At 48.5% G+C, this 24294-nt stretch overlaps 6 protein-coding genes across 11 annotated transcripts; 3 read left to right on the forward strand and 3 right to left on the reverse strand.

Moving 5' to 3' along the window:
• Positions 1–32: 32 nt before the first annotated feature.
• Positions 33–3563, forward strand: LOC120957939 (etoposide-induced protein 2.4). Of its 3 annotated transcripts, none has more exons than XM_040380413.2 (5): positions 33–150; positions 771–919; positions 1024–1247; positions 1324–2001; positions 2078–3563. In XM_040380413.2, exons 2-5 carry the CDS (start codon positions 905–907, stop codon positions 2439–2441), a joined length of 1281 nt encoding a protein of 426 aa, XP_040236347.2. In that variant the 5' UTR covers positions 33–150; positions 771–904; the 3' UTR covers positions 2442–3563. The 3 variants fall into 3 exon arrangements, with proteins under 3 accessions (XP_040236347.2, XP_040236348.2, XP_049465621.1); XM_040380414.2 differs by lacking the exon at positions 33–150 and adding an exon at positions 399–625; XM_049609664.1 differs by lacking the exon at positions 33–150 and having other exon boundaries at positions 399–919.
• Positions 3564–3640: 77 nt separating this feature from the next.
• Positions 3641–5799, reverse strand: LOC120957938 (transforming growth factor beta regulator 1). Its single transcript, XM_040380412.2, has 2 exons — positions 5299–5799; positions 3641–5200 (listed from the first exon to the last, which is right to left on the reverse strand). Exons 1-2 carry the CDS (start codon positions 5419–5421, stop codon positions 3983–3985), a joined length of 1341 nt encoding a protein of 446 aa, XP_040236346.2. The 5' UTR covers positions 5422–5799; the 3' UTR covers positions 3641–3982.
• A 1232-nt stretch (positions 5800–7031) lies between these two features.
• On the reverse strand, positions 7032–8589 carry LOC120957942 (antigen 5 like allergen Cul n 1-like). Its single transcript, XM_040380417.2, has 5 exons — positions 8359–8589; positions 8185–8268; positions 7915–8105; positions 7587–7834; positions 7032–7508 (listed from the first exon to the last, which is right to left on the reverse strand). The coding sequence occupies exons 1-5, from the start codon at positions 8378–8380 to the stop codon at positions 7247–7249; spliced, it is 807 nt and encodes a 268-aa protein (XP_040236351.1). The 5' UTR covers positions 8381–8589; the 3' UTR covers positions 7032–7246.
• Positions 8590–10696: 2107 nt separating this feature from the next.
• Positions 10697–12497, forward strand: LOC120957940 (coiled-coil domain-containing protein 97). Its single transcript, XM_040380415.2, has 2 exons — positions 10697–11193; positions 11258–12497. The coding sequence occupies exons 1-2, from the start codon at positions 11047–11049 to the stop codon at positions 12458–12460; spliced, it is 1350 nt and encodes a 449-aa protein (XP_040236349.2). The 5' UTR covers positions 10697–11046; the 3' UTR covers positions 12461–12497.
• On the reverse strand, positions 12482–14556 carry LOC120957941 (N6-adenosine-methyltransferase non-catalytic subunit). The gene is made up of 3 exons (XM_040380416.2): positions 14022–14556; positions 13726–13884; positions 12482–13641 (listed from the first exon to the last, which is right to left on the reverse strand). The coding sequence occupies exons 1-3, from the start codon at positions 14085–14087 to the stop codon at positions 12688–12690; spliced, it is 1179 nt and encodes a 392-aa protein (XP_040236350.1). The 5' UTR covers positions 14088–14556; the 3' UTR covers positions 12482–12687.
• A 115-nt stretch (positions 14557–14671) lies between these two features.
• Positions 14672–23256, forward strand: LOC120957937 (uncharacterized). Of its 4 annotated transcripts, none has more exons than XM_049609663.1 (6): positions 14672–15130; positions 15207–15399; positions 15467–15655; positions 15723–16704; positions 17041–18674; positions 19419–19463. In XM_049609663.1, exons 1-5 carry the CDS (start codon positions 15103–15105, stop codon positions 17347–17349), a joined length of 1701 nt encoding a protein of 566 aa, XP_049465620.1. In that variant the 5' UTR covers positions 14672–15102; the 3' UTR covers positions 17350–18674; positions 19419–19463. The 4 variants fall into 4 exon arrangements, with proteins under 4 accessions (XP_049465620.1, XP_040236343.2, XP_040236344.2 ...); XM_040380409.2 differs by having other exon boundaries at positions 17041–18639; XM_040380410.2 differs by having other exon boundaries at positions 15515–15655; positions 17041–18639.
• Positions 23257–24294: the final 1038 nt, after the last annotated feature.

A 24294-nucleotide genomic window follows, 5' to 3' on the forward strand; every position in this document is an offset into this window, starting at 1 on the left:
ACGCACGGACGCACACACAACCAGGTACTGCTCGAGACCAAGCATCCGTGGGCCACCAAACAGATGATTTGGACCGTTCACACAGTGGTAAACACCTCGGTGCAAATTCTCCGTTCTCCAGTGTTTTTTTTCCACCGTTCCCTAATTTCCGTAAGTGTGTGCTAACCGTAATTAAAACCAAAATTTAATCCTCCAAAGTGACTACCTATCGTTGACATTGTAATTTTCCCTTTGTGGTCGTTTTATTTTTTTGGCTCGCAAGATTGTTGACACTTTGCAGACGCAATTTCATCTGGTCGTGCTGGCTGTAAACAAAAGCTGTCAAAAGCTGTTCGTCGTGCGTCCCGCTCGCACCAGTTGCAATCGCGTATGCATTGTCTTTCTTTATCGGTGTCGCGCTCGCTCTTTCTCCCTCGTTCCACAAGACCGTGCTTGCAAGGTGCTCCGTTTGTCCGTGTTGTCATCGTCCGTTATTACCATCGTTTTGTATCATTTCCATCTTCAACGACGTATTTTTATTTATAAACGCTCCTCCTGCACCGTTTCCGCAAATACGCAAAAGCCCAATTCCGTCTGTTCTTGTGTGTATGTGTGTGTGTGTGTGTTTGTGTGTAGCCCAGAGCGTGTGAGTGTTTCCTGATTGTTGATCATTCAACTCACAACAATACCTGCCTGCGCCACACACAACGTCGTGCACGCGCGCTCTCGCTCCCTCTCACTCTCTCTGCGTGATTGTTTTCCCCATTGGTTCACATTTTACGCCATCCTAGGTTACATACACACACACGCGCAATTACACAGTTCCCTCCGGGTGATAGTTACAACCTGCGACCGCAGCGACCGCCAGCACCACCATCATCCCGCGTAACACACATGCCAGCAGCACAACCCCCCGGCCAGCACGATGGAAACGTTATATGTAAGTTCACCACCCTCCCCCCGTCCGCTCCCTTCCCAGTGATCCTTCTTCACCTTCTCCACCGTGAAACTCATCTTCCTTTGTGTGTTTTCGGCTCTGGACAGAGAGTAGGAACAACCGTGCTGCACGGGGTACTGGACAGCATCAAGGGCATTACGGTTGTGTTCTATCTGGACAAGGAGGCGAACCGGAAGCTGTCCCAGCCCGCCACCAAGCCGCTGCTGGGCGGATCCGTGCTGCCCCGCACCAAGGAAAGCCTATCGTCGTCCCAGCCCGGCTCAGCTCCTCGCACATCGTCCTCGAGTTCACTCGTCTCGAAGCGTATCGAGTAAGTGGTTTGCTGACAAATTGCGTCCCCTTTTTGCTCGACTCTAAACACGCCACTCCTTTCCCCGTTTTTCCAGAGAATCCAAGGTGCTAAAGCGTGTGCTCCAGTGCTCGATGCTGAACGGTGGCATCTTTATGCTGAGCATACTGTTCTTCGAGTACGCCGTGCTGCCCGGGCTGCATCTCTTCCTGTGGTATCTGTTCCGCAACTCGACCACCATGACGACCGTGTGGGGCTGGATGCAGCCCTCGCTGTCGCTGCTGTTCAACTCGCTCTGGGTGACGCCACTGTTTCTGCTGAGCAAGATCGTCAACAGCCTCTGGTTTCAGGACATTGCCGACTCGGCGTACAAGTTCCGGAAGGGGCGACCGCAGCTAATGCCCAGCATTAGCAAGCTGATCGCCGACACGCTCATCAGCCTGCTGATCCAGATACTGTTTCTGCTGCAGAGCACGGCGGTGAAGTATCTGCCGGTGCCGGTACCGTTCGCCTGCACCGCCATCTACATGGTGCACATGAGCCTGCTCTGCTCGCTGTACGCGTTCGAGTACAAGTGGTTCAACATGGGCTGGGAGCTGCACAAACGGCTGACGTACATCGAGCAGAACTGGCCGTACTTTCTGGGCTTCGGGCTACCGCTGGCCGCCCTGTCCGAGCTGCCGAACTCGATCGTGATCAGTGGGTGCGTGTTTTCCGTGCTGTTTCCGCTGTTCATCATCAGCGCGAACGAAGCCACACCGAAGGTGGACGTGTGGTAAGGCAGGGAATTCCAACACGTGGGGAGATGTGGGGATGGCTTCATTCCAGTAACGGATTCATTCTCGTTGCAGTGAAACACCGCTGAAACTGTTCTCCGTTGTGGTTGCCCTCACCAATGCTCTCTTCCGGGGACGAACGAAACCCGGCAAGGCAGCCCTGTCGCAACCGCTCACGCCCGGAAGCGGAGGCCGTGGCTTAACGCCACCGTTATCATCCTCGTCTTCTTCGTTCATGTACCAGCAGCAGCAGCAGCAGCAACAGCAACAGCAACAACATCGACATCACTCTTCGCAAAAGCAGCACCACCATCATCGTTCGCACCATCGTCAGCCCTCCCCATCGCCGTCGGCTGCCTCGTCCTCGTTTGCCTCGGTACAGACGGCTCAGCTACACCACCAGCACCAACCCGTACTGAACCGGCCGCTCAGGCGATAGGGGCGGTGTGGGGCGTGACGATAGTGGGGTGTGTTTCTTCACGCAATGCTTCTCATTGCTCTCCTCCCTCCCTTCCGGTAATGTATAATGTAATTGTAATACTGACGAACTGTGCTTTACACAACGACCGATTTATGGATCAAATGACACGTGGCTCAAACGAGAATGGAGGAAGAAAACCGGGTGAAATGGTGCGCGGAAGAAGGGCGAGACAAGCGCATCAGGATGCGCATCAGAGGCAGCAACGAAAAGGGGATCCTTTTTTTTTTAGAACGGGAATGTTTGCAATGTTTTATGTTTTTGCTTTCATACACGATTACTGGGGGGGACTATGCAACGGTTTTGTGCCACGTGTGGCTGTCGTGGACGTGGAATAAAATGATATTTTAAACGTTAACTACTAATATTACTAACTAATCGTAATCCATCATCGCTCGTACTATACACACACACTACACTACAACTACTCTATTATTACAAGCAAACAAACAATGGACTGCGCTTTTTAAGAAGGTTGAATCGTAACGGCAACAGATGTAGACAACAGCAACCAGATTTCCGTGAGATTATATTTAAAAAGCCCTGGCAGAGGTGCGGTAAAATCGGAAGTAAATCAGCAACGTTAGCGATGTACTTATAGCATAAGTCGCGTATGTGTGTGTGTGTTTTGAGGGATATTTGGTGATAGAAACTGGAAGCAAGATGGACAAAAAGCACACAAATAGAGGCACACACAGCAGTGGAAAGCTACAGTTGGGCCCTCTAGGGAATAATGAGTTTGGTTTTCAAGGGGTTTTTTTTGCTATGTTTTTCTTTTTGTAAGAAGTTGCCTTTTTACGTACGCTTTCGAATCGGTCAGGATGAACAAAAACGGACTACTATCCTGAACACAAGCCACCGCCCCTCGGGTGACAGGGGGACCGCCGGCACTTACTAGTAAACAAAACAAAAACGTGTGATGGAGGAGAAAAGGTTTTGTAGAAATTGTTTTTTTACCGCTACCGGAAGTTCGACACACGAAAAACTGCCCGTTTTAGGCTTTGCAAAATGTATAAAAACAAAAAAAAAAACAAAACTTGTGTACTGTGAAACAGGCCACAAAAATAAACTTACTCAAGCGTATTCATCTTTCGCCCGCCCGTTTACATTCATTCGAAATCGAGGCCTACTGCGAAGCGATCGTTTCTCTCTCGGTGGGGTTTTATGTTTTCAATCTTTGAAAAGAAGGTTTCCTTTATTGCCTACTCTGATTTCATTCCTTGGTATTATTGGAGGGGTTTGGAGCAAACGCTCTTTAGACTATTTGTTTTTGTTTTTGTGTTATCGTCGCCCAGGAACTGCTTCTCTTCCTCCTGTGTCCTTCTTTTCCGAAACATGCATGGGGGGGAACATGTGCTCGTAGAGGTACCGGTTGTGTGTGTGTGTGAGAGAGTGTTTCTCAGACCCACCCCAATCATCATCCCAATGCTATGCTCACGACTACACCACCTTTTGCGCCTATATGTACAGAAAAATCCCGCGCATGGGGAGGCAGGGCTACGCTACACCGACAAGCTGAACGAGTTGCCATCCGAATGGTCAAACAGTTCGTCCGGCGGTTCCTCCTTAATCTCCGGCACCGTGCGATACGCCGAAATCGTTACGTGCCGCACCAGCGCATCGTAGCTAAGCGTCGGATCGTCCTCTTTGTCGCCGGCGGCCCGAGCCGCCCGCTTGCCGACGCCCCGATAGTTCGTGCACCGCTTCGCGCTCGGAAAGCTCTGCAGCAGGTTCGCGATGGTCGGGTGGGCCAGCCCGAAGAACCAATCGCCCAGCGGACGGGTATCGACCGAGCGCACGTTCAGCGCCGTGTTGATGCGCTGCAGCAGCTCCGCATGACACTCGTCCGTCGTCGAGCCGGCGATGGTGTCCGCCGTGGAGCTGGCCTCCTTCGGCTCACTGGTATCCTCGGTGGACGACGAGACGGCCGACGGGTCCGAACATTCCGGCACGATCTCGAACCGGGGCCGCTCCCCATCGTCCACTATGCGGCAGGTATAGTGGCAGCGCTTTTCCGGATCTTTGTAGTGGCCGTACGGTCGCGTGACCGTGTAGCCGATCGGATAGAGCGTACACTCCGTGTGGTAGGCGGGCCGATCCGACACCACCTCGCCGAGACTGTGCACGGTAAAGTCCCCGATCGTGACCGGGTACGACGGGTGACCGGACTGGTCGACGGGGATGCTTTGCGTGCGCTGCTTTTTTGCCGCCGGTCCACCCATCCGGGCCTTCCGTCGCACCTTAGTGCCTGCCGCTGCCCCGGCCGCTTTGCTTCCAGCATGTGGGCCACGCTTTTTGCCCACCCGGATGGCCGTGCCGTTCTTGCCACCGTGCCGTTCGATCGAACCAGATTTGGTGCTTTCCTCTCCGCCCTCGTCCTTGCCGTTCTGCATCACGACGCCATCGGGCGGCACGGTTCCCTGAGTATCTTGTGTGTCCGGGCCTGGCTCCCCGGATGTGCCCGCCGCACCCGCCGCCGTCCCGTTGGCGGTGGTGGAGGTGGAGGTGGCGCTGGCATTCTTCTCCCGCTTCTTGTACTGTCGTTTCGGTGGTAAACTGCTCGCGATCAGCTCGTTCAGCTTGCTGCACGGTCGGCCGAGCTGCGTCTCCAGCTCGTTCTCGATGTCCAGCAGCTTCTTCAGCATGAACCGTCGCTCCTCACTACGCTGGCTTATCTTCTCCTGCACCTGTGCTATGTGATCGCACAGTGTTGCATTTTCCTGTAACAAAACGGAGAGGCAGATGGGCGCATAAGCGTGTGTGTGTTTACATTCTACAAGGGGGAAGAAGGGCGAATCATCCAAATCGGGGCACTTACAAACACCAAATCCTTCATGTACCGTTTTAGCCGGCGGTACTTTTGTCGATACTTTGCATTCACTTCGTCCTCGGGGGCTGTGGCCGGTGCTGCTTCCGATGGTTCGCAGCCTGTGTTTTGCATTTCCCTCGCAATGTCCACCGCATCGACACCGGCTCAACAGTCGAATGGGCGAGAAGGAGAAGAAGGGAATGGAAGGGGAGCCCGCTTACACACGCACAACACGGGACACACACTCCGGTGCGATACGATTGCGCGCGTAAATATGCAACCTCCTTTGCCACTATCGCCACTGGGACAGCACTCGCCCGCCGCCAATCGATGGACGCATCGGAACTAACGCTACGTTTCGGCTATTGCTTTCGGTTTCTATTGAGCTCTGGCCGCGCACGAACGGCGCTGGTACAAGCGAGGTATTCGGGGGAAACAACACACCAAAAGGCCAAGCAAACCCGCCGCGTTCGGCCAATCGTAAACAACACGCACTTTTGACAGCGGCGACCGAAACTGCGGCAGCGTCAAAATCGGCTGTCAGCGGCACAAGCGGTGCCCATGCAGCATAAAGCGGCAGTGGAAAACGGGAGGCGGCTAAATGAAAAGCTGTTGGAATTTCAAAAATGTTCTCAAAGTTTATGCAAGGAAACGTAAAAAGGTCTTCATTTGATTGCAATTCTATTGTTTATTTGCATTTTCACATATACAGCGATTGTTCCGAAGCGCAGGACACTATGATCCACCCGAACCTACGAAAGGGATTCGAAGTGTTCCTGATTCCAGGTCCAGCGACTTGAAGTTATTTGCATAAAAAAAACACAAATATTAGGGGCATATCGATTTGCTTACGGATTTCTCAATCGTTTCATTTTCTGAAATCGCATTAATTTCAGTTGGACCCATACAAAGTAACTATACTCGTTGTACTCATGACGCAGTTCCGACACAGTTGCATCCGCTACCGAGCAAATTCATTAATGGTATGGAGATGGAAACATAAACAATTACATATACGCCATAATTATGTTTTGAAATCACAAAATTAACCCAGTATTTATGATATTTTAAAAAATCATAATAATCCTGCAATTTATAACACAAATGGTAATTAAAATACGCATTCGTGTTTTGTCCTTCAACAGCTCCATAGTTCATCACAGCAACACACTGAACGATTTCGTCAACTGTTGGTCATAACAAGCAATTTCATGATCATTCGTCAGAAAAAAGTGCTCTCCTGTCCTTCAGAGGTTTGTTTAGTGAGTGAAGTGTCCAACAACAAAGTTGGTAAGATAATAGACGATAAAACAACATCAAATATCTTTTAATTAAAGAATTACTTTGCCCAAATATCGATATTGGAAATATGTCTACGATGTCCAACTTCCTTGTCGAAACATAACCACAATTTCCTGTTCAGAAGTATACCTACCGCGATTTTTTTTCCAAAAATCATGTTGGGAAAGAGTAATTCCTATCAAAAATACGAAAAATAGGTTTCACTGCCACTATTCACTTCCCGATCAATCGTCATTCGTTGCTCGCTTTTACCATCATGTACCAGAGTTAATGGACGTGTTTAATCAAATATAAAAACACGCAAATTAACTCCTCAACATGACGGAAAAAGAGGTCTACGTGTCCGAGGGGGAGGGGGCAAGTTGTACCTAAACTGAAACAGTAAAGCATGTTATTAGGATTCTTGCAAAACTAGTACAAAACAGTCAAAACCCAACGTGTATAGTTAGCGCTCGTATCGTAGATCGTTTCGTTTAATGTCATCGTCCTTTTTACTAAGGGTGTGGGGGGAGGAAGTTAACAGTGGTGTCGTACATAGTAGTAGCTTACGGGGACACATGCTCTCGGGTAATTGTACAAATAAATTACATAACATTACATGTACGAGAAATACACGGTTTTTTCTTTGTGCTGGAAGCGGTGGACATCTTCCACTTTACCACGCCGCCGTAGGCTGCACGGGTTCACCGATGTTGCACAGGCCGGGATAGTTGGCGCTGCAGCCCGTCACGCACAACTCGCACGGATTGCCCTTTATGTAGACCGGATGGCCACGGGCGATCGAGTTGGAGTAGTTGCAGACGTAGTTCTGGTGCACCCAATCGTGACCCTGCTCGTTCTGCGTGTACTGGATCATGGCGCACCCGACGGCCGTCGCCTTGTCCATCACGATCTGCGTAAAGTGTCCAATATCCTTGCTGTAAAAGGAGCAGACCATACTCAGGATGTTAGTAGCCCTTTGCATCCCTCCCGTGGTGAACACTCCCGATGCTTACGGTGGATCTTGTCCGAGCAGCGGGTAGTTGTCGATGTAATCCTGGTTGGCATTCTCGTTCTCCGCGTACCAGCTGTGCAGCAGCTCGGTCATGGTGTCGAGCGGTGTCACCTCCATGCCGTAGAACGAGTTGGCGGCAATGTTTTGGCCGACCAGCGGGAACAGCTTCGTGTTGCGGCAGTAATCGTGCCCGTAGATGCAGGTTTTCACATTATACTCGGCCAGCTTCTGTAGCTCTTCATCCCAGATCTAGAATAGTTGGGGTAGAAACACGATTGTATTCGCCTGCGCTGCGCCTACTACGTCTGTTACTACTGTGTACCACCTACCAGCGTCGGCATGCGAGAGGCAGGAGAATAGTTGGTCACCTCACCACGTGCGACATTGGCACGGAACACGTTGTGCAGGTCTAGGATGTAGGTTTTGACCTCCTCCGTCATCGGCACCAGCTGTCGATCGATGGGACAGTATGGGCCGTAATTCTCGCTCTTACCACATCCTACATGTACTAGGTTGTTCTCTGGAATGTACAAGAACCAGAAACAAACACCGTTTTTAAACCACCGAAGCAAGGTCGTCCACTTCAAGAGAGTCCTTACTACATAACGTCGGCTCACAATAATCCGTCTGACCACTTGTGTGACTAATCAGCGCCACCAACAACACTACTGCACACGTTATCCCTGTAACGAAAGTGAGGTCTCACATTAACATGTCACCAAAACCCTGCATTGTGGATCGCAGGCGGCTGCTCCTTTTCCACTGACACCTACTTTTCACTGACACAGGCGACATTTTGTTTCGTAGTTTGAAATCTCCTCGCACCCTTAACACATTTGATACACTAGTAGTAACTTGTGGTTCTGTTCTAATCTATTCCAGCGCACTAGGAACTGCCACTTGCCAGCTGCTGCTGCTGCTGCTGCTTCTTGTTGGCCACCACACCGCACTGAGTCGAAGCTTACCGGAGAAGCTTTAAAATCGCTTTAAACGTATCCGGTTGTGAAACTGGCCTATTTATACTACGCAACGTTTGGCACTACCCCAGATCTGACGTAGTGAGCAGTTAGAACTTGTGCGTATTGGACACAAACACACACACACACAAAGGTACGTACCTGCCACCCCCTATCGATGGTGGGAGCTCCTATTGATCAGTTTTCCGGAATTGTACAGAATTTGCAAGCAGTGCGAGCTGTGATCGCGATAAAGAGATAAGCGATACACGCAGCATCATTAGAAGAGGTCGCTCAGTTCTCGTTTGTATCAGTGTTTGCGTGTGGGAAGAGATGATTGTACTTCCTTTGGATGGAGCACTTCAATCTCAAAAGAATATTCTTCAGAAAGTGTCCTAAAGACGATATTTGAAAGACATCAAAACCAATACATATAGACCAATTTATAAAGCAGCGTCAGTGTTGGAAGCGTTATGACCCACAAAACGCACACTCTTCTGCTTGGCGGATGCACACATTCCCAGTGTGATAAACAATGATGGGAAACGCACACGATACAATCCCCACCGAGGGGCACAGCGGCATGCGCTCAACCTCCTCCCCCACCCAGAACTCGTTAGTATATTTGTAATTGCTAGCTTAAAAACGTTAGTAGCGGCGAGCAGCAGCGGGTGGCATCGCCCAACGATCGATTACTTGGACCATTGCACCGTTTGTACAATTGCCAGAGCACACGCACACGCGGGCAAAGGTTTTGGCGTTCGGTGTGTTGTGTCGATTTCTTTCGTCGATTCGCAATGTTCCTTAATTATCCCTTTACGCGCGCCCTTATCAATCGATGCGATCGACGGTGTACGTAGTGGTTCAATTGAAAAAACACCTCACGAGGAGAAGGTTTTGGGGGGAGTGGTGCGTGTTGTACGTACCGTGCGCGCGTTAGTCATTGCGTAGTGTTTTGTTTCTGGAAAGCTTAGCGCATGATGATGATGTGTTGCACTTCGAGTTAGCTTGTTGAGATTCAAGTTCCGGTTTTTTCGTAATTTAGTTCCGGTCTGGGATGATCACTATCTAGATGCTCATTCATAACGGGTCTTTTTTTATTAACTGTTTTTTTCTGGTGTTTTAAATCTGTTGCTTTTTGGTATTATGAATCTAGTTAGAGCTTAGAACATCGAGCTATGATATTAAAGGCATTAATACTTTTATTTAAAAAAATGGTATTGAAGTCCTGCTTGACCTTTGTCAACGTTTAAAGCAAACGACTAAACAGGTCTGCTACTGTTCCGGGTCCAACGGCCAAGCCGACCGCGAAGGTTTCGGTCGTTCTGGATCGCTTTTCAACCGTGTGTTGCCACGGAACAGTACAACCAGCGAAAAGGGTTTCAGAAGCGTTAACGGTTCTACTGTCCTTCACCAAACTACTTTCAATGTTGCCCTACCAGGCTAGTTACCTCTTTTCCAATGTAAATTGGGAAGTATATGCCGTGGTAGCGCTGCTACTGATGTTGTAAGCTGTCGTAGAAAAGGCAATCGCATTCGCCCAAACCTTCAACCGGGGGATTCCTTAGCATTGCTAGCACCAAACAAACAAACTCACTGCTTAAATGCTAGTGTATGACTGATCTATTATATTTTCCTCCTTTTATACTTCAATTTACACCCTATCTTAGTCGATCAAGAATAAAATAAAAATAAAAGTATAAAGCTACAGCTACAGCTACAGAGCATTTCCGTCTTCTGGGTCAATTTCTCGGGTCTAAGCTTCATCTCTATACTGCTACTGGCTATGGGTCCATGTCATTTTTATCCAGACAATGCCAACTCGCCTTCGATCATTCTTCGGTTCCGCTTTACGATCGCCGGGCACTATCCGATAGCCGCAATAAGGCTTTTGTAATGTCTCTACAAAGAGGATGATGTTATAAAGGGCAGATCTGTTGAACACATGTTACGCCACATGCTGCCACTTGCTTGTCTGTTTGTATCGTTCCCATTTGTAGCTATTTAATAACGCGTCGAAATTTATTCAACACCTATATTACAACATACTATTCCAAAGTTCCATTAAAAAGTCATTTAATTTCTTTGCCAAGAGTCCTCCTTATTCTGGTTTGCGTGAAATTAAACATCACTTTGCCCCTTACAGTGCTGTGACTCTCCATCCTCTCTCTCTCCATCACGTCGTCCTTCAGTCGTGGGAAAATCGATCGCCCACAGGTGCAATAGTGCAATTAAAGCTCATGATGCTCAATTGAACTACAACAAGCATCAAGCTACTACCTTACATCCGTTAAATGGCTAATTTATGCACCACGTGAATCAAAACAGAGGGCCCCAGGAAGAAGGGGCAGAAGCAGTGTGATGATGATGATGGTGGTGGTGGTGGATAGTGCGTGATAATGGAGTGACGTTGCGTAGCACAAACCATTCAAAACGTGTTCAAAAGGAAATGCTTTTACAGTGACGATTTGAGCGTGATATTTCCTCCCAATCCTTCGCGAGACGATGTGGAAACGCGCTTCTATTCGCGAAACGCTTGACATTCACGCACACAAACGCGCACAGCCAGCCGTCTTCATCGACACTTTGTTGGTAAACAAAGCAGTGCGTTGGAATAGCAGCAGGCCATGCAAAATGGGTACTGATGTGAAGGTAATTTAACCGAAACGGTTATAAATTGCTGTAAATGTTTAATTTATCGTGTCTTTTATTGCAGAAAGCAGAAGTAAAGGATGAGGAAGAAGGAATCAACGGAACCATTGGCGGTGGTAGTGCCGGATCTCTTGTAAACGAAAACGACATCTTCGACCATATCAGCGGCAACCCGCGCGTGTTTTACAAAAACCAACAAATAAACGATCCCGAGCTAACGGACAGCGAGAAGCGAACGATTCTACGCGATGTGCTGAACAAAAGCCACGGCACCTTCCTTTCCCGGTTCGGGTTTTTCATGCACGACGAGCATCTCCGGTACTTCGAGCAGGACGAGCAAACGCTTGCCTATAGTCCGGACGAGCGGTATGAGATCGATTACCATCTGGAGCGTATCCGGCGGCTGCGGAACGGGGGCCGAGCGGTGGAGGTACGCAACCGGCGCTATGCCGCCCTGCAGCGGATGTGTACCGATGGGACGTACTTCAGCGAGACGGAAATGATGCAGCGAGATCCCCTGCTATACGAGCAACTCGTGGGCCAGTTCCTGACGGAGCGGGAGAAGCGCGAAAGGGATGCAAGCGTCCCGGTGCCGCAGAGTGTCGTTGGCATACTGCTCAGCAAAATTGATCAGGATCAGGCGAAGGAAACGCTGCAAAAGCTGGAAACGGAAGAGCGACACCAGGAGCAGGAGGAGGATTCGCAGCCCGCGGAACGGATCGCGGATCGGTCGCGCCCAAATTCGCCCGGCTTTCCGCGCGCCCAGTGGGGCAATTTTGATGAGGAGGAAGTGGAACGAGTCGCCGCCCAGCGGGAGGCGCGTGAAAAGCGGGCCCACCAGCGACGGCTTGCGATACCGCCCGCCCATTTGGTGACGGCGGGCGAGCGGGATCTGCTGCGGGACGAGTTTATTGGCATTATGCATGCGAGGTTTATAGCGGGCGAGGAGGAGGAGTTCGATTACGCGAAGGTGGACAATTCGGATGATTACGATGATCTGGACACGGTGGAGCAGGACGAGCAGGAAAGGTATTTCGACGATGAGGAGGAGGAGGAGGAGCAGGAGGATGGCGCCACCGCCGCTACCGCCAATGCCGAGCGGTCATGCAACCGGATGGAGGTGGAAAAGGAGGATGAGAGTGAGGATGATTTGGATATTTACATGCGCCACCTGAATCGCCATTTGGAGCAGCAGCAGCAGCGTACGACCAGCGTGGACGGGCCGGTTCGTGATCCAAACTGCGAATACGACAGCGACGACGACTAATAAAACCATCACGGGCGCGTGTTTGTTGAAAATATTAGGTTTTTATTTGTTATTAGCGTAATTTGCCGTTTTTTTCTTGCTTTTGCTGGTGATTGTTAAAATGAAATGAAAAGAAAACATAATGGAAGGAATCCTTCTTCTTCGTCGGCCGTCGATCTCCCTCATCCTTCCGTTCCGCGGTATGGTACACCTATCCCCCCTCCCCATATCCTATCTCACTCAGCTCACTACACGCGCGATCTCCCCCGAAGACCGCGGGCGAAACCGCGGCCCCGACCGCGCAACACCTTCCCGTTCGCTGGCGGGCTTTTTGGTCGCAGCGCTTCGATCCGCTCGGTGCACCCGGTGGTCGGATTTTCCTCGAACGAGCTGGCGTACAGCTCGCTGTTGAAGTTGGAGTTGGTCAGCTCCGGCCCGATCGTTACCCAGCCGGGCCGTATCGTCGAGTCGCGCCCGAAGATGTGCAACCGGCGCCGCCCGAGACAGAAGTGTTCGATGATGTGAAAGATTTCGATCGGCTTCTCCAAGCTGCCGAACTCGGCCTCCTCCGAGATGATCAGATCGATGTCGACGTTCGCGTGTATAAAGTCCCCGTCGGTCGACCGTCTCACCGTGCCCTTGATCCCCATCAGGCAGTGCTCCTTCGTGCGCTGGAACACCGCCTTCGGCTCCAGTATCTTCGAGTGGCCGGGCGAATCGATGTTCGTCCGTATCCAGCAGATGTCCTCGCACCGCCGGAAGCCCCACTTGCGCAAACAGTTGCGCCCCATATCGAGCCCCTCCGAGCTGCCGCACCACAGAAACACGAAGCTCCGGTGGGCGGCCACCTCGCCAATGTCCAGCGCCAGGATTTCGTCCCACGACCAAAAGTTGCGCGGTGCGCCAGCCGCTACCGCTGCACCGCCCCGTGCGTACTCCTCGAGCGGTGGTTCGATTAGAATCACGTCGAACTTGGTGCCGAGGTTCTTCAGATCGAATGTTTTGAGGTCCGCCCGCAGGTACATGGGCGGTGTGGCAGTTTCCGCTATCAGCTCGTCCTTCAGGCGGATCAGCTCGCGCAGCTTCGGGTACTCCTCGAACCGGTCCGCCAGGCCGACGTCGCGGATGAAGTTTTGGGGCCGCTGTCCCGTGTCCACAAAGTGCTGGCAGTAATCGTTGTGCGGATTGGACGATTGTGTGCCCTGGAATGGGTGCGTGTGTGTAAAGGGAATGCCACCATGAATTGGGCTGGAATTTGCCGGATCAGAACAAGTTTGTATACAAACCTTTAGAAAGGTGGACGAATCCCGATACACTAAACCCTCGGCAGTTTGGACCGTTTTCGAGGTGCTTGCTTCCTCGTCCTCGTACCGTTGCGATTTGATCGGTGAGTCTTCCGCAGTGCCCAGTACGTGCTTCAGGTCTTCCACGCAGGACACACCAAACTGTGTTGATGATGCGCAGAGATAAAGGGGAAAAAGATGTCAACAACCGAAGGATCAGCAACCTCCATGCCCAACATCGCCCCTTTCCCGTCCCTTCAAGAGCGACATCATTTTGCCACCGTGGATCTTTTGCTTACCGTTTGAGCGAGCAGCATCTTGCGCTTCTGTGATTTCTCACGCCGGGACTTGATAACGTCGCTCATTGTATATTTGCTCTATAGGGATGTCTGCCCTCTCCTTACACTGACTTCACTAAACTTACTGCTACCGAAACAAAAAACAAGAAAAACAATCCTGAGGTCGCGGCGGAAACTCGCGCTGTGGTTGAACGCGAGAAGGCAGCTATGCTACAATATCAATCAACTTCGAGGCGGCATCATCATCGGCTTCTTCTTCTTGTGTGGTGGGGAGGGAGAGAAAGTGCTTTGCTATTTGGTCTCCTCCGGGGCGCACTGCTGCTGCTGATGTGTGTGTGTTGATGGATGCGACGGTCCGCGTTCCTTGCCCGGTTGGGGCCCTGGGCTGGTTGATGGTTGCTTTGTTCTGGAATTTCCGTTTTTGATTTTCCGGGTTTGCGACCTGAAGTATTATTTTGCCTGGTACTTCACTGTGTGTATGTGTTTTTGGTGCGTGTGTGCTGCCTAAAGGTGGTGTATTTATTTTTTTAGAGCCATCCGCATCAAAACTGACGCGGTGCGTGTGTAGTTGTGGGCTGTCAGTTTTGTTTCGTTCTCGCGGGGATGCGTTTATGGTACGGAGTTGAAGCGTTTCACAGCCGCACGGACATACCGTTCAGAAGACGAATGTCGCTCGAATTGCAAAATGAAACGTATTGTTTTGAGTATTTCATTCAAAATTAATGTAACGGGTGCTTTATGTTACTGTTTCACTGGTTTTTTTACCTCTCAATTATCAATTTAATTATCCAGTGCTGCCAAACTTGTCATTTGTCGCAAGGCGCGAGATGGCGATACAGCATCCGTAGAACTCGTAAAATCACGCACAATTTTGCATAGCAACCATCTGTAGTAGCCTTGGAGATGCGGTTGCCATGCAGCTACCCACCGACAGTTCTCGGTGTTTCCCGTCTCGGAGTGTCTCGGTCATTTTTGTCGGTGTCCTGAACGCTTCGGACGTGTGCAGATCTTTCGCGGAAAAGAAATCCGGTACATACACAAAGTTAGTAGTGCTGTGCAGTATCCATCGGAAGGGAAAAAGATGAATTCCAACTTTATAGACCAAGCTCGTAAGTATCTGGGCTGTGTAGTGCACCTGTGGAGAGTTGCTGATTTCTCTCTTTAAAACACCGCCAAATATTGTAGGTTCTTGCGTTTGTAAGGAACGTAGCCAAATGCAAATGTTTCCTGTTCCGCCTCCATCAATTCCACAACAACCGATTCATCATCACTCTCATTCAAGAATGAAGCAATACCCGTCCGTGCCACTGTTGATGGTTCGAGCTCCGACGCCTCCGATGTGGGTCTACGGCGTGCCCAGACCGTTGGAACAGATGCAGTAAGTAGATATGAGGTTAAGTTTTTGATTAGAGACATTTGTTTAAAGCACAAGCGTATGTGCTTAGTTGCCATTTTTCGTACTCATCCGGCATCGCCATGTCGTCATCGCAAAGCAACCATGTCCAAGCCGCTATTGGTCAGTCGCCGTCGTCATCGGTTACTTCGACGTTCGAATTTAAGGTATCGAGTGTCATTGCAAGCAATCCTTCTGAAGCAATGAAGTCTGCTTTGGTCCCCGAGCGTGTGACAATGACGTAAGTATAGGTAGATGGTTTCAATTTGTTAGGATTTATTAAGTACATTTCCCCAAATGTTCTACAGAAAAGCTCCAGAAGCTACATCGGCATCATGCAGTTTGGGCAAAACCACTTCCACTCCGGATCAGTTTCTCGAACAGTTTCACGAGCTGGTAAAGACAGCCCTGGACGGTTGCAAAAAGGCGGAAGCGCTTGCCACGTGCCACCAGAAACGTCCCTGCTTTAAGAAGATCGACAGCCTGTGCGCCCGGCTGAAACAGGATCTGGTGAAAACGGACAATGTGATGTCGAACATCAACTCGCAAGGGCTTGCCTGGGCGGTGAAAGACTTTATCTTTGTGTTCACCAGAATCATGAATGCTTGGATCATCATCAAGGGCTACGTGCACAGCAAACCGGAAGGCTTGACATCGATCCAGCGCGAGCTGTGCCCGAACTTCCTGGAAGCGTTCGGGCGGTGGCACGAGACGACGCACGAGCTGATCCAATCGCTCATCAAATCGTTTACCAACCTGAACAAGCTGGCCAAGCAACAGCGCGGCGGGTGTAACATTTTCTCCAAAGTCGAAGACTTCAAAGACGATGCAAACCAAGGCTCGAACGAAGCTTTGGACGATATTGAGGAGGCTGCTGAATCGACGCTCAACTTGAGTGAAGGTGCGTACATACGGGCAGGCATTTACCCGAACGTAACCTGCCCTCCGCCCGGGTTTGCGGACAACTCACCACCACCACCGTTCGCTGGGTACAAGAAACCACAGCAGACCAAAACGCCACTTGTCGGTGATCGCGGTCAAACAACGGATTCTGCGTTTGCATCTGCTGCATCAGCGGTAGGATTTAATCGTCCAGAATATAATGCTGATCCCGGTGCCGCTACATCAAATGTTCAAAGAAGCGAGTGTATGACAAGCTCTGCCGATCGTCAGTTTATGGAAAATTTCCATCGCAAAACATCGCTAGAATGTATCGACTGGGTGTTGGACGAAGTTCGTGCCATTGAGGAGGGGCAGTATTTCTACAGCATCAACTTTGCGAAAAACTATGTAAGTACAATTGCATTTTTTGTTTTATTTTATCATATCAGAGTTACAACGAGTCGAGATATATTAAGCTATTAAAGCTATTAAGTAATCTGATCATGTCCAGGTACATATAGGATTCTCTACAGTTCTTTTTCGAAAAAAACCAAGAAAATCGTTCGAAAACAATTGACAATCCTCTCCATATTTCTCCTTCAAACCTTGAAAGCGTATGCGCAAAAAGGGGAACTTGAAGTTGAACGCATGTCCGCTCACTCTCTCGCCCGTTTGCTTCGCTCACCGGTGCAACGCATAGCACAAATCCTAACTACAATGTTGCCCCGTTTTCTCCCGTTTCAGTTTCCCGATTTTCACCTGGTAGGATCGAACATGATAGATCTGCGTACGGTCTACCGGAAGCACGATGCGGGCCGCTACGCGATGACGGTTGAGCTGCTCGATGATCTGCACCAGATAGTCGATACGTGCAAACAGTACGCGAACGCCTCGACAGCGTTCGATCTGTGGAATCCAAACGAACCGATACAGCAAGACCTTTGCAGCGATACACAGCGGAAGGAAATGGAAAATTTTCCCAAAATGCAAACGTTCATTGCCAAGATGGAACGTCTGTTTGCCGCCATCCGGAAGGAGCGTCCGATGGAGTAGAATCGTGAATCGATCAACGCATCAACGCAAAATTATTCCCTGGACAGTACGGTAGGAACTTCGCAGCGGTTTGCTTAGGTAGAGTGGGATGATTAGCGACTTAGTTTTTCTTTTGACTGTCATAAACCAGAACTAAGACTGAGCGCTGACGATTTGAAAACACTGCTTGTAACACATGATCAACAGCATTTCATATCTGAGCTATTACAGGCAGTATTAAATTAATTGTTAGAATATAGTATTTATTAACGAGCACTCACTTCAATTATAATTATTGAGTCAGGAAACATCAGAAGAGAAGCTTTATAATATGATCTACCATATCAGTAAATTACCTCTGTTAATTTATAGTTAATTCGTTAATCTATGTTCTCATTCATTACTTGATTGTTAAATTAAACAATTGTTGACTTTAAAACATGACTCTAACCTACTGCATTTTTTTTAACAATTCAATGACAAATCACGCATCTTTAACACTACCTACGCGAAAGACGTGATTAGGGATAAATTCACAGTGACGGCGAAGACCGTTGTCGATACTGAAACGTGTTAATAGGTGGACAACTGGTCGATAGCTGTGTCGTTGTTTTGAACGATTTTAGCTCTGGTTCGATTATCACCAGCGATTTGCTAATGAGCATAAGCAAGTTCGATTGTATGGCAAAACTGTGACAAGCCATTGCTTACGAACCAGCTTTCTATTAGCAACTGATTCTGCTAATGCTTTGCAAGGTTTATGCCAGTTCAGCAGCATGATGGATAGGCAACGGACCATCGCAGATTGATTCGTGATGTGCTTTGTGTGGATGTAAGATTAATCCAATAAGAAATCATCTCAATTAACACATGCACGCTTCGACAGCGCGCTATGGGATTTACACAAATTCAATTAGAATATCGCTTGCCAAGCGAAACTAGTCAAGACACCCGAGAAGACTTCTTTTAAAAACGGAATCTCAAACATCAAATCTAACGTTCCTTCTGTGTGATAACGAGTAATTTACCTCCCCCCATCCTTTCTCAGCTCAAAAACATACTCGCAAAGGCGAGAGAGCCAGTGTGAGAGTGTGAACTTCACGACAAAACTCTGACAGTACCCAGGAGAGCACGAGATCGCGTTAGGACGGTTCTCCGAGCGGGCCAAGGTGGGGAGGGAAAGCTCATTAGCTCGCGCCACTTGCTGCTGCAACCTTTGTAACAGCATAGTGGCCATATTGGCACATTTCGTCGTGACTCGTGCCAGTGTACGGTTGTTGTGTCCCGCGTCTTGTGGCAGCTTCTCTCAAGGTTCGTGGAGTTCCCGTTCTGTGCCCCTTCGGCCGGTGGGGTGACTTCCGGTTATGCAGTTGAAAATGGGTGCGACGGAGCAATACGGAATTCACCGAGCGAAGGAAATGGACAGTTTTGGATCGAGGACAGTTTTGGTAGTCTTATAAAAGGACATTAGAAAAACGACATTTCATGTTGTGTGTGTGTGTATGTGTGGCCTGGATGGGGATTATCCATGGGTTGTGTAATCGCACAAGGGTAGAGGGTGTGTGTGTGTGTGCTAATCACAGCAGGACCTGATTTCTAGCATCGAGCTCTTTTTCAGCCCAAAGGACATTTGACTAGAGGTATATGTAGGGTGTGCATGTATGTGTGTAGTTTACCGCACAACCAGGACAAAGTGAGCTCACTGTGTTACCTCCTGTACCCCTCAGTGCCAGTTGAATGTCCCAGGACCTGACCTTCTTACGCAATGCTAGGGTCGGTGCAAAAAGCGTGTGATAAGAACCAAATTGAACTGGACAGTGCAGTTAAAATGGAAGGGACGAGGCAAAGAAATAGTTAGGCTACATTTTCCGAATCACAGTTGTGCAACAGAAAGAAGAGGAGGGGGATGATGGTTTCCTTCTGTCGGTGTATTCCGTTTGCAACTTCCTCGTACTGCTTATGCGCATGGTTGGGAAAACGGAGAAAAATATTAATCGATTCCAATATTCTCCCGTGTTCTCTCCCCTGTTTTTGTGTGTGTGTGTGCTCGCCCCCGTGTGTGTGTGTTTGTCTTCTTTCTTTCTTGGCAGGTTAACGTGAAGTAGTTACGCAAGGCAGGCAGGTGAAAGCAGCCAGTGGCGCCAAAAAGGCTCTCAAAAGTTTTCCCACACAGTTTCCGAACGTCCCAGAGCACTCGCAACGACCCACGATGATGTCCTCGCTGCAGTCCGTGTTTCTCGTTAGCTTACTGGTGATTGCGGTATTCATCCAGAAGGGTAAGTTACACTGCCTAATATTAACCCTGACACATTACATTTCTCCTCTACAGCGTTGAGTAACATATTTGCCTTCGGAAGAGTGTGCTGAATTTAATGAAAATTCGTACGATTCATCTCCTTTTCGTGTGGAGGTCAATCTCTCTTACGCGGGTGTTCTCTTATCTCCACCACCCGTGTTCGCGATGACGCTTGGGTCGGACGACACATGACGACAACGACGGAGACGACGACGACGACCACGGTGACGCGATATTATTCAATTCAAACCTTAATTGAACATTACGAGAAGAAAACGGGACCAACGATCGGCCGAGTTCCGTGATTCACACGCGAGGTCAGTTCGGCCGCGCATGGTTTGCCGTTTTTTCCAAATCCGAGACGACGATGTACACGAGGGAGCTAGAGCAACACACATTGGAGAGATTAAAAGGCGTACAAAAACCGATACACAGTTACGTCTAGAGGTCCTAGAGCTCTTCGTTGAGACACCTTCGTTTTGCTATGCGCGAATGTCGGTGTGTCTGTATGCGCGTGTGTGTGTGTATCTTCTCCTGGAGGAGAAAATCCGGACGATTATGTAAGCCTGCACCAGAGCCTACGGACGAACCGGATACGAGGGGGTTGGGGTGGCTGATGGTTGAGGGCCAGCGAGGCCGGGTGAAATTTGGAGGCACATTCGCGCGGACCTGGATCGATATTCTGCAAACGTCAAACATATGACGACCTGGTGTTTCTAGTGGTGGTGGTGGTGTGTGTGTCTGCGCGACGCTATACCAACTACCTTCGGTAACTAGATCGATCGAAATGTACAGATTGTCGTCGTCTTGTTGAAGTTGCGCCCAACTGTATGAGCACAAAGTGACGAGTATCCCATAGGAATTGGGTATTTTTGTGACTTCAAGGTCATCGGAGCACAATAATTCTTGAGCAGCGCTGTTTGCAGCCAGCTAATGGAAATGAAGAAAATAGCATTCTATTTACACATCCTCTTCTGGTTCCACACCCACGTTCGAACTATTATGGCCCTGCACTTTGGAGTATCCAAATGGAATCTACCAGCGAAATGTTGGTTGATTAGATTAACGCTTCTTCTTAACGGAGTTAAGCCAAGCAACCAATTAACTGAGAAGTTTCATGATGATTGGCATCATCGCTCCATTGCACTCCAACGTCTGTAAATTAATGTTCCGTTCTATCAGTGGAACTCCAGCGAGGAACACCCGCATTATGTAATATGCCTCTAAAACAGGGGGTGTATGCATGTGAAACTACACACGTGAAACGCTTAACGGACACGTTCGGGTTTAAAAGCAAAAAGGTTCTCCAATATTGCCAATACAACGAAGCGAACGACGGTCAAGAAGAATACTCACTTTTATCTCTCGGAGCACGTGTGCTTGCAGTCGAAACTTGTTAGAAGTGGAAGGAATCCCCGCGTGAAGCTGTTCGACTGTGCTAAATATATTCATCGGCGCGACAGATAGCACCGACGACAATCGACAATTCATTACATTATTCCGTCGAAGCAAAAACTACCGCCGCTCAATAGCAATATGAAGTCATCATCGCAAACGGGATGAAAACGAGATTAATCGAACGGAGATTGTGGACGCGCTGGGGCTTCGTTTTAACGACCTCCCGTCACAATCTGTCACAATTGCGTGGCTGCCGTTTGTAGGTAATCTTGCGCAGCGTTGAATCTAGGAAAGTCTGTGCCTTTCTTGCCTCGTGCCTACGAACGGGGGGGACTACTACCAATTAAGTGTCTCTCTTTGAATGCTGTTCAACCATGAATTTGTAAATATTTTGCCGCCGTGCTGATAAGCCTCACAAATGGACACACATGACATACTACATACTCTCTGAGGGGAGACACTTGGAGTAGTGTTTGACTTTAAAAAAAACCCTGAAACGAAAAGTTACCAATGCGTCTTGGGATGTAACAAACATGACTACTTGGATTGATGGAAATGGCTTGCTCTTTTCTTTTTTTCAAATTTACACAGGTGATGCCATCCGTTGCTTCGAGTGCAACAGTGCGGAGGACTCGACCTGCACGCACGACAACCCGCCGGACTCGATGTCGGTCGACTGCAACGACCACAAGGACGGCAACAAGTACACCTTCTGCCGGAAGATTGTCCAGATCATCGAGTTCCCGGTGAACAACCGTAAGTAGTGCTAGTGTGGCGTGATGGTGGCGTGTGCGCCTTTAGTGCACTTACTTAACATCCCTCTCTTTCTCTCCATCTACAGTTCCCCCAGACAACCGAGTGATCCGTGGATGCGGCTGGGATGAGTCCTCCTACAAGGTACACTTAGCTACACGGGTCTAACACCTCTTCCATTGATTTCGATCCCCCCGGATGTCACTCATCGTTTTCGTGCGTTCGTTTCTTTCTCTACACACAGGGCCGCTGCTACCAGCGCTCCGGGTTCGGTGGACGTCAGGAGGTGTGCGCCTGCTACGATGACAATTGCAACGGTGCATCCTCGCTGTCCGTCACCTTCGGCGTGCTGCTGTTCGGTGCAATCGCTTTCCTGATTCGTGCTTAATCCAATCAACGGTTCCAATTCCACCGGCACATATCCACCACCAAACAGGCTAGTGGAGAGCTCTAGTTTCTTTCTCTAATTCGCCTCTCCTCCTGTCCCGCCGGTTGACTACTTCCCTTTTTTCTCTCTCTTCGTGGCTCGGGAAGGAGGAGAAGGATCATCGCTTTTTCCATCACGAATTGACCAAGTCAATAGCGGTGAAAGTTGTGAAAGTGTGTGTGTGTGTACACACACGTTACGGATTTAGTTTAAGGATTCCAAAAAAACACATTCCAACGTTGCGGAATTGTTTCAATTCAGATTTATCCCATTCGATGGTAATCATTCCACCAACAAACAAAAGGATCCCGTTTTCCTTCCCGTTGTTGTTGATCTTGTCAGTGTTAGTCAAGTCTCGATCGATTAACGGCCCAACGTGCGCGTATCCTCCCTTAAAAAGCATCGAGCATCAAGATTTTTTATTAAATACAACCGACCGAATCGAATCGACGAGGTGTACGAATTTTGTAAAAAAATATGTCTACGTTACGCTATTTTAAGAACCCGATTCTAATGCAAAACGCGTTTCGTGCTGCGCCATGCTGCTTCGCCATCGAGCGAAAGAGCGCGTGCAGACGCGGTAGTAGGGAAGAAACATTTATTGTGGCAGCGCAAGTGTTCAACCAGAAAATGCATCAGACAGAGTTTAGATTTTAATAGATTATTTCGTTACAGATATAATAGCAGACAGGCCGGCGCCGCCCGCGGTACAAGCTTAATACACACACACAAAACACGACGAAACCGGAAACGGCGCGCACCGCCCGCGTATGTTTCACCTTTAATAATACCATTTAAAGATAAAAACAAGAAAAATCAGTTTAAAAACAGTAACACGAGAGAGACACATAACAACAAAAACGCAAATAGCAGCAGCAGCAGCAGCAGCAGTAGTAAGAATAATGCAAACACAGCAGCATCAAGCCCCCCATCTCCATTGTCCTTTAGGGAGCGCCTAGGGAAAGAGTGTCGGGATTGTTAGAAGTATAATAAAAGCTGAATAAATAAAACAGAGAAAACTCGAGAAAAATAAAACAAAACTAAGCTGCCAGAATCGCTTCGTCCTGTGTGTGTGCGCTCGTGCGCGCTCCTTCCACGGCTTACGGCGTGCTTCTGTGTTGCCGGATGGGGGCCTAGCCTTTGGAAGGCTCGGTCCCCGGAGGCCGGAACTTGTAGCAACGGTTTTTTTTCTTCAATTCACACGACGCACGGAAAAGCGGAACCGTGGGAGACGCAAGTGTGTTTCGTCAATGCGCATAAAAATGACTACAGCACGAGCGCGGATGGAGTCGTACATGAAGTTCAATAAAATAGAAGAGAAAAAAACAAAACACACATACACATTCAAATAAATTACAACCCATTCTTGATCTTCTTCTCTCGAACTATTTCCTTGTTTTGTAGACACGTAGTTGTTATGTAGTTGTTTGACGGCGGAACGATTTATTAGGTGAGTGTGGTCGCAGCAGCAAATAAATAATTAGCACACTAATGTAAAGTTTAAATAGCATAAAAGTAAATTGTGTAATAGTAAGCATAACTCGGTTACGATGGTTTGTTACGCAAAATTCGCTTGGCTGGGAGTGTGCAATTGATTGGTCGGAAGTTAAATTGAAGCCCCTGACATGTTACATTATGTTTAATTTATTACTTTAAAAATACTTAAATGAAATGATAGAAAGCAAAAAAGAAATAGTAATGCGCGCATACAGCATGGCAAGATGCCATTAAAACTTCATTAAAGAAATCATTATTAATGCTAAAGACATTTTAACGCCATAGCTCTGGTTCATGAACAAAACATAAAGCGTAAGGGATGAAGATGTTCACTGCACTCTCTGTGTACTGCATTTTCGGTTCGTTTTATACTAAAACAAACAAACAAACATCACTTTTTGCTACAGTTCACATTAGAGAAGAAATAAATCGAATTCTTACCAACCCGATGGCCGTAATAAAAGTAAATTTGTGTCCCTTTTCTATCTTGAAAAGAAAGAGACAGCTAACCCTGAAACGATTTTTCGGCAAATTTTTAAATATTTTGAAAAACCGTTACAGTTGTGTGGTCGTTATTTTTAAATTCAAATATAGA

Source organism: Anopheles coluzzii, chromosome 3 (assembly GCF_943734685.1).
Source record: "Anopheles coluzzii chromosome 3, AcolN3, whole genome shotgun sequence".
Classification (NCBI taxonomy): domain Eukaryota; kingdom Metazoa; phylum Arthropoda; class Insecta; order Diptera; family Culicidae; genus Anopheles; species Anopheles coluzzii.

Coding starts and splice junctions, on each gene's coding strand:
- LOC120957941 (XM_040380416.2), bottom strand. CDS start 14,087: ATGAGCGACGTTATCAAGTCCCGGCGTGAGAAATCACAGAAGCGCAAG. Junction 13,885..14,021: donor AGATGCTGCTCGCTCAAACG/GTAAGCAAAAGA, acceptor TCATCAACACAG/TTTGGTGTGTCCTGCGTGGA. Junction 13,642..13,725: donor ATTCGTCCACCTTTCTAAAG/GTTTGTATACAA, acceptor CACCCATTCCAG/GGCACACAATCGTCCAATCC.
- LOC120957937 (XM_049609663.1), top strand. CDS start 15,103: ATGAATTCCAACTTTATAGACCAAGCTC. Junction 15,400..15,466: donor AGACCGTTGGAACAGATGCA/GTAAGTAGATAT, acceptor GTATGTGCTTAG/TTGCCATTTTTCGTACTCAT. Junction 15,656..15,722: donor CCCGAGCGTGTGACAATGAC/GTAAGTATAGGT, acceptor AATGTTCTACAG/AAAAGCTCCAGAAGCTACAT.
- LOC120957939 (XM_040380413.2), top strand. Junction 1,248..1,323: donor CTCGTCTCGAAGCGTATCGA/GTAAGTGGTTTG, acceptor CCGTTTTTCCAG/AGAATCCAAGGTGCTAAAGC. Junction 2,002..2,077: donor ACACCGAAGGTGGACGTGTG/GTAAGGCAGGGA, acceptor TTCTCGTTGCAG/TGAAACACCGCTGAAACTGT.
- LOC120957940 (XM_040380415.2), top strand. CDS start 11,047: ATGTGGAAACGCGCTTCTATTCGCGAAACGCTTGACATTCACGCACAC. Junction 11,194..11,257: donor AAATGGGTACTGATGTGAAG/GTAATTTAACCG, acceptor CTTTTATTGCAG/AAAGCAGAAGTAAAGGATGA.
- LOC120957942 (XM_040380417.2), bottom strand. CDS start 8,380: ATGTCGCCTGTGTCAGTGAAAA. Junction 7,835..7,914: donor CCTCTCGCATGCCGACGCTG/GTAGGTGGTACA, acceptor CAACTATTCTAG/ATCTGGGATGAAGAGCTACA. Junction 7,509..7,586: donor CTGCTCGGACAAGATCCACC/GTAAGCATCGGG, acceptor CTCCTTTTACAG/CAAGGATATTGGACACTTTA.
- LOC120957938 (XM_040380412.2), bottom strand. CDS start 5,421: ATGCAAAACACAGGCTGCGAACCATCGGAAGCAGCACCGGCCACAGCC. Junction 5,201..5,298: donor ACATGAAGGATTTGGTGTTT/GTAAGTGCCCCG, acceptor GTTTTGTTACAG/GAAAATGCAACACTGTGCGA.